Here is a 19,133-nt window from a genome sequence, read left to right on the forward strand (position 1 = left end):
CACACAGGAACCCTTCATCTGCCTGGCACACTCCTCCTCCTGCTGAAGAACCAGGGAAGAGAAGGAATTGCATGGGACTGGTACCTGCAGGAATTCTGACAAAGTCGGGAATTTGAAAGGCAAATCTGGTATTACTGGCCTTGCTTTAGTCACATTTCACTCCTGACAACAGCCTGATAAAATCCCACTGTCCCCCAGCATTTTCAGTCAGAATTTTAGGCACCTCTACGAGCATGAAATAAAAGAAATTGGATATATTTACTCTGGGAAAAAAAAAAAAAGGTAAAAGGAGATTTTGCAAGATGCCCAGTGTCACCCTAATCAATTCTGGAGAATCTCCTAGACCAGACTTTCTTTTCCTAAATGGTGTTGGGAGCCAGAAGAGCTTTTAAGTGTCAGAGATTAAAAGCTGCAGCCATTAGAGAAATGCTTTGGTGGGTGGCTAATGAGGCAGGCAGGAAGTCTCACACCAACCATTCCCCAACTACCAGTACAGGGAAAGCTGCATTAAAGTCACTGAAATACAAGATGTTTTCAGGTCCACTCCTGAACAACAACCAAGACAGAGGAAAAAAGCCTTTTCTACTTGAAAACAAAATGTTTTTTCCTGTTAAAATATCATGAATTATCATTGCTTATTTGCAACTGGTTAAATACAGCACTTAAGCCCACAGTTCTCCTTAATCCATGTTTTAACAAGGATTTATTTATTTTTTAAATAGACACATATGTCATGCAGGGCCTAGTTTAATGCAGCCTGGAAAGAGAAGTAAATTTGGAGCAATCTATAACTGTCAGTAAATATCTTTGAATAATGCAGTCTGAATCACCAGTAGGTTCTGACTAACACTTCTCATCAATTATTTAAACAAAGCTCAAATCACCCAGACATTGGAGACGGCTCCAGAGGTTGGTGCCATTAAAAGTGTGCCCTCACCAATAACCTTTCCCAGATGATGCAGAACCTGTGAAGGACAAGGAGCAGAAATCAAGGCCCATGAAAGTGGGATTAAATTACAGCACAATAAACAGCATCTCAGAGTACACATTAATGGCTGTAGTGCTTCCATAATTCTGTAATTTTAGGGAGTACATGGGAAAAGAAATTCTTCCTGCATTTGGTTCACTCTTTTAAAGCAGACCACACACTTATAAGGGATCAGTAAGAATATCCCATATGATATAATCTTCATTTTCATGGACACCAAAGATAGGAAAAACACATTCTTAGGCAAGAATATTTAAAAGATAATAGAAGGGAGAACTTTAGAGCAAAGTAGTTCTCCAGTCAAAACAACTCAGAACTGGACTAAGAAATTTCAAAAAGTACAGATCCAGGCAAACACTGCAGTTACTGGAACAAGGAGCCTCCCCACTTGGCACCCTGTGATGAAATCCTGAACCTAGAGAGAAGTTCTTGAATTCCCCTAGGAGGAAAAAATGCCTCACATCTGAGATACAAAACAGCTGGAAAGCTCCTCAGCTTCCTGCTCAAGGAGCGCGGCAGACCAGGGAGGACAGAGCAGAGCAACTTCAATCTGCTTCCTAAAAATTGCAGAAGGGAGGGACAAATTTTACTCAATTCCAGCCTCAATCCTGATTTTGGGGACTGTCACTCAAGGCCCACACCTGCAGCCATTCCAGATGTAAAAGCACGTCCTTTCTGCCAAAGGCTTGAGCAGGACCATCTCTCTTTGATTTTAAATCATGGCCTGGGAGGGTGGAGGTACAAGAATCTCAGGGTCAGAGATTCATCAGATCCTGGTGTCACGTTCCCCTCGAGCAGAGAGGTCTCCAGCCACCCTCCCACAGACAGAACTCTCCTTAAAGGAGCATTTTCCACCTCTCCTGCTGGAGCTGCCCCACTCCAACCAGCACAAGAAGGGTCACAGGGTTGTAACTGAGGGAAGGAGGAACTCTGCCTGCTTGACCCTAATCCCAAGACCACTTCTGTGTTTTGCTAAATGACTACTTCACAAAATAACTCAGCCAATGTGTTGGGCTTCCCCTTACATTTTTGGCCCCCCGCCACACAATTTCTGAAGTCCTTTGTAGTGCAATGGCTCAGCCACAACCCCTGGTGCCACCTGCACTGGAAGAACACGGGCTGGCCATGAGTTAGGTGCAGAATTCTGAGATCTCCAGGAATTGGAAGGTCACAACTGGCTCCATGGAGTTTATTCCCAGAAGAATCTTCAGTATATTCATTTTAGTCCTTAAACTCAATTTCAGTCTTGTTTTAGGCAAATTTGTATTGATCAAATCAAAACTGCTCAGTTTTGAATATCTGAACATTCATCGAGTAGAATTTAATAAAGGTTTCACTGAGTGTAAGAAATCTGGGCAATTCTACTGTTTGAAACCAATATTTTTATATTAAATATTCTTGGCAGCATGAAAATGCTACCCATCTCTCAAATTTCTTACACCAAAACTTCCTTCTGTGATTCCATTCTGCAGGGTAAATTGACCTCCTGCCTTAGGCCTGAGGGAAGAAGCTGCCAAAGGTCTCCAGCAAAAAACAGTCCTTGTGACTGAAAAGAGCAAAACTGGTGAGATACAGATAAAAAAGTTTGCCCCCAGCCAACAGCTGTACTCACATGGTGCTGTCAGATTTGAGGAGAGCTTTCAGAGGTTAAATGAGAGAAGGTTGGCTATCCATTCCCAAATTCCCAAAAAGCACAAACGCCATCCAAGGCAAAGCTAAACATCTCGGCAACAAAATTACCCAGTTCACAGAAGACTTCCTGGTGACTTAGTAAATGATATACTGGCTTCTGAAATACTAGGGCAAATTAAGAAGCAGCATGTTCTATAAGCTTAATTTATACTCACCAGTGGGGGGAAAGAAACAAGGAAAACTACATTTTACTGACTAAAGGCTGGTTTATTTCTACAAGATGCATGACTGACCTATCATCAGCAGTGGCATTCGTGTAGGCTGGGAATAATGTTTTGCCAATACATGCACCAGCCATTTTTAGCAGAAATCTGGGCTGAAATCCAGAGAAATTCAGAGAAATTTTAACCTCACATGTCTCCTGCTCCTTGCCTGAGCTCTTCATGGCTCTCCTGTCAGAGTCACTTCACTCACACCCAGCCTTGAGCAATGTGATAGGAGAGCAATACTGGGGCTCAGTAACACTGAACCTCTGTTTTTGGACTTGATTGTGCAACACGCTGAGCATTTGAGCCCAGATGTAGCAAAGGGCTTTTAATTCTTAGATTTTATGGATTTAGGAAGCAGCTCGTGCACGTTGCACAACGGGGTCTGTGTTCCTGCACAACGCACGTGCTGCGTGCAAGGGATGATATCCCAGCAGGACTTCTTGAGTACTCCTCTACTATCCAAGAAACTCCAGAAACTTTACACACCCAGTGCCATCTTTTTTAGTTTCTGCTTTATGGCACACAGATCTGGGCAGTTCCTGTGCTGGCACAGGTTCCTCTGAGAGCACTGCCCCAAAGCAGCACCAAAAAGCAGATAAATGAAGCCTATTTGAACTGAGGAACCTGTGGTTTTTTCTCTCACACCTTTGAACATCTATGAAAATAAAGCCATGGAGTTCAGTCCTTAATATGCAGCCTCTGCATCTCTGCATCATATTTGTTTAACCTCTCCATAGATCCACAGCTACTTTTCTTTTCTTGCTTTCTACTAAAAAAGCTGTAAGCAAACCCAGGGCTGTTTGTGAGGGGAAAAGGGGAGGCATCTGCTGACACTAAAAATGCATCTATTCCTGACACAACAGCTTGTACAAAAACAACTAACTTTGGAATTATTTCTCTCTTCATTTCAATGATTTATGCTTTGGAAATATTTTTTATGCTTGGCTTTGCCGTAACAACCCTTTATAAAAGTTAAGGGCAAGACTGATTTTCTTTTAAAAAATATCCCAATGAAACCAGAGGTTATCAATTAAAAAAACAGTGTTATTTTATTGCCATTAAAAGGGCACAAGGTATCACTTTTAAAGTGCAACAGACTGCTGGCCCAGCTCAGAGAAACAAAATAAAAATAAGTCTTTTTAGTAAAAAAGAGTACCATGAGAATTTTAGGGTCATGTGTAGTTAGACCCTGTCACAGGCTTTATTATTACAGCAGGTGAAAACAAACCCTCTGAAATTCCTAAATTGACAGTATGCCATTGGTAAAAGGGGAGGGTTTGCAGGTCAGTGCTGTGAATCAGCAAACAGCTGCATAACAAAGCAGCACAATGCACAGATGATTATTAACTTTATAGCCCAAATCACTGCATCTCTGACACATAAACTCACAAGAGTTTGTAAATGCCACACTAGGCCTTTCCATAACCAGCAGATCTAACCAGCAACTAGGTAGGACATTTTTATTTAGCAGAGGAAGATATAAATTAGATGCTTTACCCAGGATAAATCAGGAAGCTAACCTCCTCCAAAACCAGAATTACAATAATAATACAACTTGAAAACTGCTACTGACCTTGTCATAATGTGTGCAGGTATTTCCAGAGCCGGGAGCAAATCAAGCTGATGCTTTAACACAGCATCCCCCCCGGCGATGCCCAATTCAGCTGTTAATTCCTGGGACTGATTACCACCCACCTCTGCTCCAGCACCAGCAGCTCCTGCAGTGGCCACTGGATGGAATGGCTGGCTGGCTGCTCCTTTGTCTGAATTAACTACCACAGTTTAGCCCTGACAGATATTCTCATCTCCATGTCCCATTACAGTGAAATCCAAGCCTCTGGTGCAGAGGCTGTGGGGATGGGGGTGGGCAGGGAGGCTGAGCTCAGACATTAATTCCTCAACAGCACCAGATGGCTACAGCTAACCCTCACCAGCTTAATCTTTTGCCATTTTGACTTCTGAGCACTGCCACTGCGCAGCTAAAAAATGGAACAGGGATGAGGTTGAAGATGTGCTGAATATTTAAAGCCGGCACCTCCAAACACTCCAAAACTCACCGGTGTCGCTGAACATTTTTCAATACTACTCCACAAAAGCTCTGCCCAGCTGGTTTGCAAAATTAATGGAAAGCCGTGTTATTTCTGAGTCTCTGCAACAGATTCATGCATCTTGTGCTGCTTTGGAAAACTTCAGGCTAACAAACTGAGCAGCAGCCATCAGAAGGCCTCCAGTGATTTCAAAGGATGATGGATCTGCCTGACATTGCACTTTCCAATTAGATAGGTAAGAAAAAATTTTTAAGTCCTCTGGAAATTTTTGAGATACTGAAAAATCCCATTCCAAACCAGGAAGAAAACCCAAAACCCTGGGTTCTTCAATAAAAAATATGGAAATAAAAGTTTCAGTCAGCCCTAGTGGGTAAAAACGCTTTATAAAGCAAAGGTATCTTTGGTGTTCCTTCTCTAATTAGCCAAGACTTCAAGGTTTCCTTAAAAAAAAAAAAAAAAGATTTTGTTTATTCATTTCTTAGAAGATAAAGCCACAGACCAAGATCTCTTGTGCCCCCACCAGCCCACATTGCCAGAAGCTGCCTCAAAACCATCCTGCAGCAAGAAGCTACTGATCTGCTTCAAATTTTATCAGATTTAGGTGAAATACAAGTGGCTCAGCCATTTCTGCTTTAAAAGGTTCCTGTCAGGATTCAGAAGTGGCCAGAACTACCAATAAATCTCCCTGTGAGAAGACACTGAGAACAAGGTGGCTTATCTGGGAAGTTCCAAATCCCCACTGGAGAGCCTGTGCCAGAACTGGGTCATGGCCCCTCTGACCCTAATTAATATTTCCCAAAACAAGTGGGATGTGCCAGCCTCTCAGGACAGTGGGAGCCCTCCACACACTTTTTCTGCCTATTTCCTGTGGTTCAATTTCCCCCAAAGATCCATTATTTCAGCTAATTAAAGGTGTGGCTCTGCACTAAGCTCTGCCTGCCAAAGGCACTGGAAAAGATGATGTATTGAGCACAAAAGCCACCCACATCTACAAGAGAGCTCACAATCAATGCTCACTGCTCCAAAACGAGACTTAAAACCCCAAAAGAAACCAGATATGGAACACAGAGGAATGCTTCAAAGGCAAAAATCCAGCACTGAAGGGATCTTTTTCACTATTACTGCAGATCTGGGGAGTATTTTGAAATTGTACGTGCCAGCACCACACATTCATCGTGCTGATCTGCACTGAACATTTTCCAGCAAGCACCCAGGGCACGCTGACAATTTTAGGTACAGTTGTGTCAAGTGAACAATTATCACCAGAATCACTGGAAATTTTCTATTTATAACACTTTTAACCTGCAAGGAAAAAAAAAACATTTGCTAGTGCAAGCCTGAAAGGAAAATATTAAGTCCCGGGTGGAAAAATGCTCTGGATTCCTGCCTCTTCTCTGGGCTCCACAACAGAATTATGAGAAACAGACGCCTCCAAAGGCCTTAGTTCCACACTTACACAATCATTTTTTCATCATCCAGGATAATGAGGAAGGGGGAACAGAAAAGCCTCAAATCCTGCTAACACTGGGACTCAGCAGTATCTGGGCAGTGCCAGCACTGCCAGATCTGGGCAGGCTCCTGCATTTGTGTGTGCACCTCCCAAATTCCCGGGACTCTGGGAATTGTTTGTGTTGTCCAAGAAGTTAAAATGGAACTGAGCTGGTTATTCTTTGCTGAAGTACAAAAGAGGCTGCACAAAGGCATTACAAGGCAATGGGGTCAGAGAGAGCACAAAGAATTACACTGGAATACGAGTGTCAGAACAAACCCCTCACAGCACTGTGCAAACCAGGCTGGAAAGTGCAAAATAGATCCAGGGTCACTACTGACACCTGCAGCTATCCATGGAAAAGGAACAAGGGGTTGGGACATGCCTCTCCTCAGCAAGAGGACAGGATGTTCCCCGTTGGTTGGTTGTGAAGAGCAGTTCCACTTCCACTGCTCTGGGCTGTACCTGGTGGGAGAGGAGCAGGCTTCCCTCTGGGCAGGGAAGGAATGGGGCAGGGATGTCCTCCAGCAAGCACAGGGCAAAAACTGGCTCTCACAGAGGGTGAGAATACCCCCAACCCTCCAGCAATGCCCTCTTTGGGGAGCAAAGGATCAGCAAAGCCCACAGAGAACAGTGATGCTGTTACTTCCACCCCAAAGAGAAGCTGTTGAGAGCTCCAAGTGGCCAGAGATGCTGTATTGAAAATACGAATGACTCAGCTTTGGAGTGAAAGTTTCTATTTTTGTCTTTTGGCCTCAGTGATTTGGTTCCCATCCTACAGCTTGAATCATTCAAAAATGTGCTTCTGCAGGCAAGGCCAGCTATGCCACTCTTGCTTTCCAAATTTTAAACTGGAAGATATACATTAAGCATGCAGAAGTACGACAACACTTTTGGATTTTCTTTGTCTTTGTTTCCAGGCATGGCTGGAAATGGAGGATTGTTAAATGGTGAAAGGTGTCTCCAGGAAGACCACCCCTGTCCAACTGAATCAAATATTATGCCATGAAACTAAACCAAGATTTGATTTCATCTGAAACTCCACAAAATAAAATTTCATAGCTAACTTTCTTCTGAACCTTTTCCTTTTCCCTAAGCTTTCATCGGAAGGGGAAAAAATCCCACACACCAATGTTTTCTCTCTTTCAGAGAAATAATTTTCTCAAAATTCTTCTTCTAAAAAAAATTAAAACATTAATTATTCACCTTGGGGAAGCACCACCTCATAGCCAGCCTACTTCTGCTGCTTAGAGACATATTTAAAACTTGCTTTAGAAGAAGCAAATGCTTTTAGCCCCAGCTGTGAGAGACCACATGTGGGGGGCTCAGGAGGGATTTGCTGTGTGTGAGTGAGAGGAAGATGGGCCCAAGGTCTCTGCTCAGGTCTCTTCTTAGCACAAATCTTCTACCAGCTCCATCCAGCAATCCCACACCTTCTCTGAGTTGGGAAAAGCAGCTCCTAGGCTTATGCTTCCCATTAATAACACATGTAAACACCTTCCTCAATGGAAAACACATTTACAGCACTGCAACCCCACTGCTGGTCAAAAATAAGAGCACAAACGCAGCCAAAATCTGTCTCTCCAGAAATACAGAAGGTGTAGGAGTGTGACACCAGGACACTGACCCACACATTCCTTCCAGCTACTTTGACTAAAGTTTGGAGAATGAGAGAATATTTTTTAGTAAAAAAACTGATAGGTTCAGGAGACGCATCTAAAGGAAGAAGCCTTTCAAGAGATTTGAGGGGGCAAACATCCCACGCAGCAAAATCCAAGCTTAGCACATGTTAGACACAGTTCAATGAGCTTCTTTACTGTGCCTGCTTGACTAATAAAATACTCCTTGCTACCCTCACTTCTCATTTATCACTAAGACAACCACTCTGGACCAGTTTAAGTGAAAGCATTGCTTGCAGAGAAAAAGAAAATGCAAACAAGATATTGGATATGGCTGGCATGAAGAGACTTGAAGGGACAATTTGGCAACAGCAGAGCCAAGGGAAGTGCAGAGCTGGGAAGAGCTCCAGGAGAAAAGGGATGGATAGGTTAGTTTGGAGAAGAAAACAAAAAGTCTAAACAAAACCGTGAAGAAAGTGGGGCTTCACTCCAGCTTCTACTGAGCTCAGTGCGAGCACTTCCCACTTCTGACTGTCCTCCCACAGGAGTCAGAGAAGATCCTGGTTTCCAGGACAGTGTGGCTCAGAGGAAGGATCACCTGAACAGCTGTTTCTGCAGCAGAAGAAAAACCTGATGGAAAGGCCTCTGCTATTAGCCCAGACAGCCACCAGAGCTTTAACGGGGCTACCAAAAAAACCCATAAAACCTTCCCCTGCTTGTGACAAAACCTGCAAGTGGCAGAAATGCCTGCTTTTGCAGGGAGGTATTTTGTCTTCCTGGGAATATCAGCACCCGTTTCAGTGAAGGGAGGACAAGGACTCTGTCTGGGAGGCTCCTGTGTCCACATTGTGACCCCACTGCAGCTCACAGCATTTTTGGATGCCTGCTGCAAGGCAGAGACAGCAAAATGAGGAAGGGCACAGTTCATCCTCTTCCCATCAACCCTGGACAAACTAATCCATTGCATCCAAGAACCTGGTCCTATCCATGCAAATGGCTTTGATTTGGCAGCTTTTACTCCCACCCTGCCACTGTGAGAAAGGTCCAAGGTGCAAAACATGGGAGAATTACGACCAGGATTACAAGCTCACTTAAGGAGTCAGGCTTTTTGTTTTTCAGGCTATGAGATCTGAAAAAGGATCCTGTCCATTAGTGTTGTAAAAAAAATTTAAAATGTTCCTGTTTGATGCAAAAATAAAAGCATTTTCAAAGGCTCTTTGATGTGAAAGACAGAAAGACGTGCAGGCAGATTCTGAGGAGGTCTTGTCTTCAGCAATTACCAGCACTCTTTTTGAATCCTACTCCCCAGACAGAACTTTTATATGAAGTAGATAATCATGCTGCAGAGTGTATCAGCTCCAAACCTTGTGGCTTTTCAATTAAGCAGCAATAACCTCCAGTCCAAAAACTCCTTAACCAAGACAGGAATAAAACAAACAACCCCCAAAACCAATTAACTGCAGGTGAAGCAATTCCAAAGACATACTTGCTTTTAAAGGATTTCATTTTGAGCTCTTCTTGGGTAGCCATGCCAGTTTTCCAAGCAATATTTTGATCATTAAAACAAGAAGTGATGCAATTTCCACAGTGACCACAAACATACCAAGAATATTTGAGCTAAATTTATCCAGACTTCTTGTTTGAGTCACTGCTTTGGTTCGTTATTTTTCCATGATTTTCAGCTATGTACAGAGAGGAGCTGGGGACAGCCTGGGACTGAGTTTTCCCCAGCAGTATCTGAAATGCCAACCTTTATGCCTGGGAGCCACACTTTGACTATCAGAGAGGAAACAAAGCTGCTCCTCCAGCTCCCAGCCCCAGGTCCCTGCTCCTTCCCACTCGCCTCCTTCCTCCCACTCTTCCTGTGGCAGACTGACCCTTTCCCTCACCCCTGGGTGACTCTAATGGGGCTTGTCTTTGCAGATGAGAAGTTCCTGAAGCTCATCAGGGATCTGCTGCCCTCTCCAACTGGAGAGGGAGAGCCAAAACAGAGAGGATCTGCCCCAGGTTTCCCACTGTGCATCTCCATGGCAGACCCCAAGTGCTGCCAGCAACACGAACTGCTGACTCCCAGAGTTCCTCTGACTGCAGAAGGGCTTTTGGAAGGGTGAGAGCCTTTCCTAAAACTTAAAGACTTTCTAAATAGGTCCTCTAAAGTGAGGGTAAGGTACACATTAAAAAACATGGAGACACTTCTGTTGTGAAAATATCAGCAGCTTACATAAAAGAGCTGCTGCTGTGGTGATACATAATCATGCAAATAAGCAATTGCTGACCCACTAATGAGCACACAGACTTGGATTAAGGGAAGGAATTAAATACCAGCCTGACTTGATGTAAAATCTGAAATAGAACCTATTAAGAGACAGACTACATGGTTGAGTCACTATCCCTGGGGGGTTTAAAAGCTGTGTGGATGTGGCACTTGGGGACACGGTTTAATGGTGGGCTTGGCAGTGCTGGGGGAACAGTTGGACTCAGTGACCTTGAAGATCTTTTCCAGCCTTAAAAATTCCACGATTCTATGATTTTATATAGCAGATTGGGAGTTGAATGGTATAAAATCCATCTCTCCCCTCTATCTGCAATGCAAACAGCTCCTCCCAGCTCACTGCCTTCTGCAAGCACAGTCCTGACAGACCCATTATTGATCAGAGCAGTGAAAAACAAACAAACCACAGACTTAATGCTGTAAGGATCCCTGAAGATCCCATTATGTCAGTGCAAAGAATTTAATGGGTTTTGGATAAGGCTCCCATAGGCTCTGGGGAGGATAAAACCCCATAATTCATAGCATTTTCTTAATGCAAGTGTAAAATCACCTGCAACACCTCTGTCAAAACACTGTATCAATTACAGGCCTGGTAAAGGCTGAGTTGGTGCGAACACTATAAATTGCTTTTTTCCCACTGAAACAGAGGACAGCAGCTCCATGACCCCAGAATCAACCCTCACCTGAAAGCTCCCTCATAAATCACACCTCAGGAACATTGTAAAGAACTCCCTGTGTACAAGTGCTAAGGGCAAAGGATTTTCTTTGCTACCTTATCACCTTATCTTCGGTTTTTTCCAGGCTTCTTGATAGAGTTGTCATAAGTTACATTTCAATGCAATACACCACAAATACATTTTAACATGAAGGTGTAAAAATAAAGCTGTAAGGCAACAGATAATTCCAGATGCAGTTCAGTTGAAGACCAATGCTTTACTGCTGCCTGTAAATCAAAGTGGCTCTCAGGTCAGACTCTCTGCTCAATTAACTTCCCAGGGTCTTTACTGCACCACTGGCTCTCCCAGCAGCTCTGCCCTCCTTGATACAGCCCTCAAGTTCAAGAGCAGGCTGGCTTTGATGGATTTTGTCACGAGAATTGTAAATGCCTCAGCATTCCTTGCCCCTTTTTGACACACAGGTTGGTTTGGAGAGATGTTGTAACACCCAGCTCTGCACAGGAGGGCAGGTTTAACCACAGGCATGTTCAGCTGCAAACCAGCCTTCCGCAGGAGCCCTCGGCCCCTTGTGAGATTGCACCACTTCTGTATGAAGAGTTTATTTAAATATTTAAAAATACAAGCCTATTACTGCCTTACTGGTGTACTTCCTATTCCTGCTGAGCATTTCCTACTTCTCCTTCTGCAGGGCACTCTGCAGTGAGACTGACTCACATACAAAACCTGTTCTATTTTCTGCTCTTTTAGCTTATAGGAACCTTTTCAGTTTGCTGTTTGGCCTTGAGTTTACTCACAGCTTAACAAGCAGAAAGAAAACCAGAAAACCTTCCAGGCTGATTTAGTCTGATTATAGAGAACTTCACACGACTGACACACTCTGCAGCTCTCCAGTGCTCTGTGTGCTCAGTTCACCTCCCAGATCCTCTCCTTGTCCTTCTCACCCCACACTGTCACAAAACACTCAGGGTAATGTTACTACAGGGTGATGTGTGGATGGAAAAAGCAGGACAGAGGCTGTGAGTAGTTTTTCCCCGTTACTCAGCACAACGTGCCCCAAGGCCCAGCTGCTGGTCCTGTCCCCCACACATAGCTGATGGGAAGGCTTTAAGGTTTACATGGTGATTTCATGAGGAACAAACTGGCGTCAGTGGTGCTGATTTTCCATTCCTCCTCTATTCAGCAGGAAAGATTTTTAAACAAAGTTATTCACACCGCCAGTTCCTGCCCTTCACATTTAAGACAACAATGGTGCAGAACTCTGAGGAAATCAGAATCGGAGAACAGGCTGAGCTGGAATGACCCATCAGGACCAGTAAGTCCACCTTTGCACATATCCTGCCCTGATGCCAACCAAGAGCAAAGCTGGAGGCACAAAGTGTGTCCCAGGAGGATAAACTGCTCCATTTGCTCTTGGCCAACTTTGAAGTGTCACCACCCAAACTGTTGTGAAACTTTCCCTGTAAAACTGCACTTGCTCTTGAGCAGTCCCTCTTGTTAAACGACTCTAACTTTTCCAGTTCAACTCTTGCTCACACCAGAGCCTTTTCCAGGATTCAGGAAGCAGCAGGGCAGGAGCAGCTTTCCCTGTGAGTCGGATCTGAGCTGAGCCATGGGTGGGGTTGCAAAGGTCACTTCCATTGTGGGCAGATTCTTTCTGATAAAATAGAAAGCCCTGTGAGCTGCAGGGTCACCACAGCACCTGCAAAGCACAGCTTTAGGGGCCTCTTGTCCACTCCAAATGACAGCTCCAGTCATATGTTCTGGTTATTTGTTTGGTCCCTTTTCCAGGCACACTGTCCATGTCAATCTGTGCTTCCCTAGGCAGTGGGAAGTCACCAAGTTGCAACAGACTTGCCTCAAAACAAGTTGTGAAGGTGCATTTAGTTAATATCTGCAAAGCTACTATAAAGTTCCAGGCAGCTCTCCTTGGCATTGTTGTCCCTTATTATGTAATGTTAGACTCCTTCCAGCCTAACACCCCTCTTCAGGGCTCATTTCTGGATTTAGCAGGAGAGAAGAGACACCCTCTGGCATGTTTGAAGGATAATCCAATCCCACCTCTGAGACACACACACCAGTGGCATATGAATGCCCTGTGACTTTGAATAAAATTCCCAGTAAGAAGGAGATAAGCTTTTAAAACAGAAGTACCTTTATGTTTCAGAAGACAAGGATTGCTCTCCTACACCTCTGAGGAACTCCTAGAAAACCACGCAAGAATTAAATCCTAGCTATGAAATTTTGTAAGATTCAAAGAAATCAATCAGCCCATAGAAAGACAAAGAATCTTTATGCTTTTCTACACATTCATAAAGTGATGCCTTTGGGCTTCCATTGTACTTCCTACAAAATTCACATCATGTCATCTCCTCTGGATTATGCACAGCTCTTTAACCAAGCTCTTTAAAAATCCCAAACCCTGTATTTCATGAGAGACTGCAGCCACCCCCATATCCCTGCTCAGTTTCTTTTAATTAGGACAAGATGAACAAAATCCAGGAGAGGGGAAGCAGGGTTTGAGGAGGCAAGGGAGATGCTGAGTGCACCCACAAGGGAGCCTCATCCTGTGCTGTGGTGACAAATCCCCTCCGAGGGCTCGGTCAGCACCACCAAGTCAAGCCCAGCACCACTTCCAGAGGGCACAGAGGGTCCACGTCTGAAACACAGCTCACCCATGCCATGGGAAAGCTGGCATCCTGCTGGGATACAGGGAAAGCTGGCATCCTCTGCTGGGATACAGGAAGATCACTGGCAACCAGGAGGAACAGCAGAGAAGACACCCGAGCAAGGTGAGTTCCCGCATCCTATGTTACATTTTCTAACTAAGAAGGATGCTGTGGGTGTGATTTTCTCCATATACAATTGGCCAGGGCTTTATAGGTGCCAGGAAAAAAAACTCCTAAAAAATCCTAAGGCTTCAGATAATGAAAGTGCACAGGGACCTGCTGGAAGGGGCCTCCAGCCCTGCTGGTCCAGCTGACCCACCCCGGTGCCCCCGGCACCACCGTGCTCTGGTGAAACCCCCACAGCCACAAGCCAGTCCCTCCTGCCCGACAAAAAAAAAAAAAAAAAACCAAAAAAAAAAAAGACTCCCAAGTTCTGAGCACTAATGAGGTCGACGGCATGAAAGAAATGATCCGGGATCTCACTCCCCTTCCTAGCAGCTCCCTCTGAATGGGAGCAGGAGGCTGCATCCACATTGTTGCTCAATGGGTTGGCATGAGGAGGCTGAGTGAGTCACCGTGCTCCTGCTTCAGCCCCTGTAATGGGATCTGAGCCAGAACAAGGACCAGTAACTTAGGGAGTGGACCACTTAGCTAATGACAATCATTCTTGGCAGGACCAAAACAATGAGTTTAAGCATGTACAATACCCTTATAAAGAACAAATCCACCAAGGCAGTACTGGTGCCTTGTACAGGGATCTTAAGCTTTACAAGGATCCCTTTCCCAGTTTTCCAGCACTGTAGACTATTTTAATATAACCCAGATATATCCATATAGAAGAGTCTACCAGAGATTTGCATGCTTCCAGCTAACCAGTTTAACTGAATATAATTACATAACAGCAATGTGTAATAAAGTTCTCAGAAAAAAAACTGAACTCAAAATGTAAAAAATTTAACTATCCCACTTTCCACTTCATTATTCACTCCTACAATAATTTATTTATTGTATCTTTAAACAGAGAGAAAACTTGTCAGATCACCACTGCAGAACAAAGATTTAGCAATTCTGAACAGTTGTGAACCGATAGCGCAGATTAAAATTCTTCTCATGGTTTATAGCTTAGTATTCAAGTGAGATAATTTCTTCCAGAGAGAAACTCAGAAGACAGAATTTAGGAATTTTAAGAATATTCAATAACCAAGTGTTACAGAAAGGTACAATGCTAATTTCCAAAAGCAAACAGAAACATCAGTATCACGGAACAAGCAGAATACGTACGGAGAAAGGAAAGAGTTCCCAGAGCTCCCTGTGACGCTGGTGAGGAACGTCTTCAGACAAGACAAGGAGGCCTCTGAATAAACTATCAGGTTTTGCTTCATAGTTGCTGATAAAATCCAAAATAAGGCTGCAAAAACATTAGCTTCTGCTGGAGCCTGCTTACTCACTACAAAGCGTCAAACACACCTTCTTCCCACACTTCAAACGCAGATGCTGCCTCCTAATGAAGCACTTGCTGCAAGGGGGGAACACCGTTACACAAGAACGGGAGGCTATTTCTTGCTGCAGAAACATAACTGGGGTTTGACTCAGAGAAAGGCAGCAGTGCCTGGGAGCTGAGGGTTGCAGTGAGAGAAACCATCCAAAAATAATTTGCCTGCTCAGGAAAAAAAAAAAAAAATCACAGGAAGCAACCTGAAGCATATGTCCCTTCTAAAAGGGGAATTTCTTTATTACATAAACACAAATGTTCTAATCTAGCCCAACAAAAAATCACTGCAAGCCACTGAATCGGAGCTGAGGGTAAAATTGGAGCAGGTTAATATCTGTTCAGGCTGAGAAGAGATGCTCTGATTTTAGCAGCTTTCATATCCTGAATGCCCATTGCATCAGTGACTGGGAACATATTTGCATTCACACACTGAAAAAGCACAGATCTTGTAAAACATATTTAGGAGCTGGTGAGACATGATACATATATTGACTAATTCCATAGCCTTTGGAGAACATCCATCTTCAGGGGAATGCTATTCTTACCACCTCCATAGTTCAGCATCACTCTCCCTGGAAGTAAAATTCCAGACTGTAAATTTTCAACAATTAGGGCTGAAAAGACATTCACATTTTTAAACTTCATCAAAGCCCAGTGGCAGGTGGCTACTGACTTCTCTTAGAACCTTTAGCTCCCAATCTGAACAGGAAAGAAACAAATCCTGCTATTTACCATTTTGTGGATCCATGTTGCTCTCCCTGCAAACAGCGGATTCCTCCGTTCCCACACACCAGTACATTCTGGGTGGCAGTTGTGAAGGCCCCACAGACAAACTTTCCACAGCACTTCAGACTGAGCAGTGTTGTCAAAGCTGGACGATCCCCATCATGTGAATGCAGGAGCAGAGGCTGCTAGTGAGCACCATCCTGAAGAAACATCATTTATTCTGTTTAAAAATAAACAACAAAACAAATTAATCATTCCACTGTAGAAATGGTGAGACGTTCATTCCTCTCCACTATTAACACAGTTGTCCAAATGTCACACTGCAGAAATACTCATATCCTATAAATATAATTATTTTCATAATAGCTTTGTTAAGAGCATAACATGAATTAACAGAGGGGACTAACAATTTCTGCACTACAGAAAGATAATGTTCCTAATTTCTCACCACCAAAGCTGCTCAGTCTTTGGGCAGAGGACAAGGGGTGGGCAGGGGTCACAGCTGCAGTTTCAGATTCTCCACAAGCTGGTGTAAAGGCAGACCATTGAAACCCTGCAGTGCAGCTGGAAAAATCCTAAATGCAACCTCAAAACCTCTCCCATCCACAAAGACAACCACAGCTCTTGTAAGACTGTGAGAAACTGAAAAACACTGAGATAATCCTCCGTAGGAAAGAGAAGAGGGTGAAGAGAAACACACCAGCTCCTGTCCCCTCTGCCAGTCCTTTTTGAGAACTCTCTCACCCTGGAAGCATCAGGCTTCTTCACTCAGGGAGGCAAATCAGGCCCTTAGGAGCTATTAAAGGTTGGCTTCTTGTGAACTGCCTGGCATAACAGGCAGCAGAAAATTGCACAGCTCAGTCTCCCGAGGCACTTCCATCTCCTTCCCTTTTCACAGCTGCACAGCCAGCCTTCAACCTCCTCGTACACAGGCTCAAACTCCTGGAGGATTTGTAGTGTTTGTCCAACCACCATCAGAGCTCCTTCATTTTCTGCTCTCAGTTTCAGTCAGCAAACGCCTCTCAGATGTGACATGATGCATCTCAACTGACTCTTACTGGTTCTTCTCATGTCTGGTGTGTGATGATGAAGTTCTGATTTGAGGCTCTAGCTCAGCAAAGCTCATAACCCACCTCCCACTCCAGCCAGCAAGGCCCAAGACCTTCCCTCACTCTCCCTGAGCAGAGCTGGCTTCCTGAACTGGGATCAAAGGCCAAGGGGAATATAAAAATATGCTGATCCATCACCACTATCCGGGAAGCTTTCTGCTCCTGCCTCCTTACACTGGGTTTCAACCACCAGCCAACAACACTAAAAGTCCCTGCATCCTATTTCAGTTGTTTCTAGGCAAATATTTGAATTTTAGGTGCACTCAGCTTCTGCTGACCCTGACTTTGCAGTGCATGGCAGCAGCAACAAAGACTGGCACCCCTGTGCCCTAGTCTGGGCACTGGGTGCTGCAGGAGGCTGAGATGGAGGTGATCCCTAATCCCAGATCCAAGCCCACAAACTGGTGAATTGCACTGTGTTGGTGAAGGACTGAATTCTGCCCTGGAACTGGTGCTGGGACCATCAGACTCAGCTTCTCTCCTGGCCTCAGCTTCCCTTGACAACACTGGCAGGAGGAGCTGGGACCACACATCCCTCCACGCCATAGGTGGGATGCCCCAGGCAGAGGCGTCAGGAAGGCTCTCACACCTGCCCAGAGCTGTCCAGGGTGTTAACTCTGGCAGTGCAGGGGATGTGATGCTTCCAGCAGCTGCCTGCCCTGTGCCCTCGATTCACTGAGCAGCTCCAGGGACAGTAAACACTTCTCCATGCACACTCTGGCCCACCAGCTCTGCAGCAGATGATGGTTTCTGAGGCGCTTCCTTGCTCTGAGATGGGGACAAACAACATGCACCCACAGCAACTGTACAAGAAACACTGAATGGGGGCCAGCGTCGACCCCTGAGGCTTGAAAACCACTCCACTCCTGATTTTTAGCTCTCTACTCAGCCTATTCCCCAGGCTGAAACTTTCCTCATATAAAATGAAAGGAAAAATAAATTTTAGGAAAAATAGTGGTGTGGTTCTGGTAATCAGTTCCTTTAACTGCAAGTAACTGAATGCTGCAGCCATGTGTATTACTGCTACACAGTGCCCATGTAAAGAGGATTTCCGTATTTCAGCACCTTTTTGTATATAATTAAAAAAAAAAACAACCCTACAGAGCATTACCTTAAGTAAGGCACACTTGCTGTAAGGTTACAACTGCAACGTGCAAACACCACGTGTGGATTTGATTTAGAGAGTCTATGTGCTCTGCAGACTCTCGTTCAGAAGGAGGGGGGCCATGCAGAATACACCTAAACAGGTGTAAATGGGATTTACATCCCATTTCACACATTCCCAGTCCTGACACCTGCTACTGCCCATACCTGAACCACCCACTCCTCTGCTCTTCACCATCCCGCCCAGTCTTACCCTGTGCGTTGTGCCTAAAAACAGGCCGCCAGAAACGCCATGGTTTGCCCCAAATCGCTTCCTAATTCATAAATAAACCCTGCTAAAACTTCAGTGCTTTACCCAAACCACCTGTTGTTTCCGGCAATCCCACCTGGGGATGGCCACGGATCTGAGAGGCCCGGGGACAGGTGGGAAGGCGCTGGGGCTCTCCTGCCCGGGGTCGATGGCGAGCCTGGGGCCGAGGTGCCAGCCCAGGGACCCGCATCCTTCGTCCCCGGGTGAGCAGCGAGCACCAAGCCATCCCCTTCTCCACACCAGGCGCTACACCCCGTTTTGGGGAGTCTCTCAAGCCTTCCCAGCCGCTTTCCAGCGGCCGGGGCGAGGCGTCCCCTCACAGCGAGTCCCGCCGCTCTCCGGCCCCGCCGGGCGGGGCGGCCGCGCTGCGCCTGCAAACTTCTCTCCGAACTTTCATTTTCTTTATAAACAAACTCGTTTTCCCCCTCATTTCCACGTGCAAAGCCCCGGCAGCCCCCAACACCGACTGCCCTGGCAGCGGGGCAGGTGCCCGAGAAGCGGCAGCAAAGCCCCGGTACCTCAGCGTCCCGGGCCGGCGCTCCCGGCGCTGCTGCTGCCTCCTCCTTGTTGTCCTCCTCCTCCTCCTCCTCCTCCTCGTCCGGCGCCGCCCGCACGCCTCGCTCGGCGGCCCGGGAGGCGGAGGGAGCCCGGCAGCAAAGGCAGCGGGACAGCGGCTCCTCCTCCGGCCCCCGGCCCGGCGGCCAAGGGCGAGTCCCCCGGCACGGCCCCTCG

General features: G+C 45.4%; 1 protein-coding gene across 2 annotated transcripts in view; it reads right to left on the reverse strand.

Moving 5' to 3' along the window:
* Positions 1-19,133, reverse strand: part of LRRK1 (leucine rich repeat kinase 1) — a 73,698-nt gene extending 54,565 nt beyond the window's left edge. Inside the window, exons 1-2 of one of the 2 annotated variants that reach the window (XM_068203608.1) lie at positions 18,920-19,133; positions 15,885-16,098 (exon numbers count right to left, since the gene is read on the reverse strand). In XM_068203608.1, the coding sequence (XP_068059709.1) occupies positions 15,885-15,951 (67 nt within the window). In that variant the 5' untranslated portion in view covers positions 15,952-16,098; positions 18,920-19,133. Of the gene's footprint in view, positions 1-14,941; positions 16,099-18,919 lie in introns of both variants that reach the window. The other variant, XM_068203609.1, reaches the window with a different exon arrangement.

Source organism: Anomalospiza imberbis, chromosome 13 (assembly GCF_031753505.1).
Source record: "Anomalospiza imberbis isolate Cuckoo-Finch-1a 21T00152 chromosome 13, ASM3175350v1, whole genome shotgun sequence".
NCBI lineage: Eukaryota > Metazoa > Chordata > Aves > Passeriformes > Viduidae > Anomalospiza > Anomalospiza imberbis.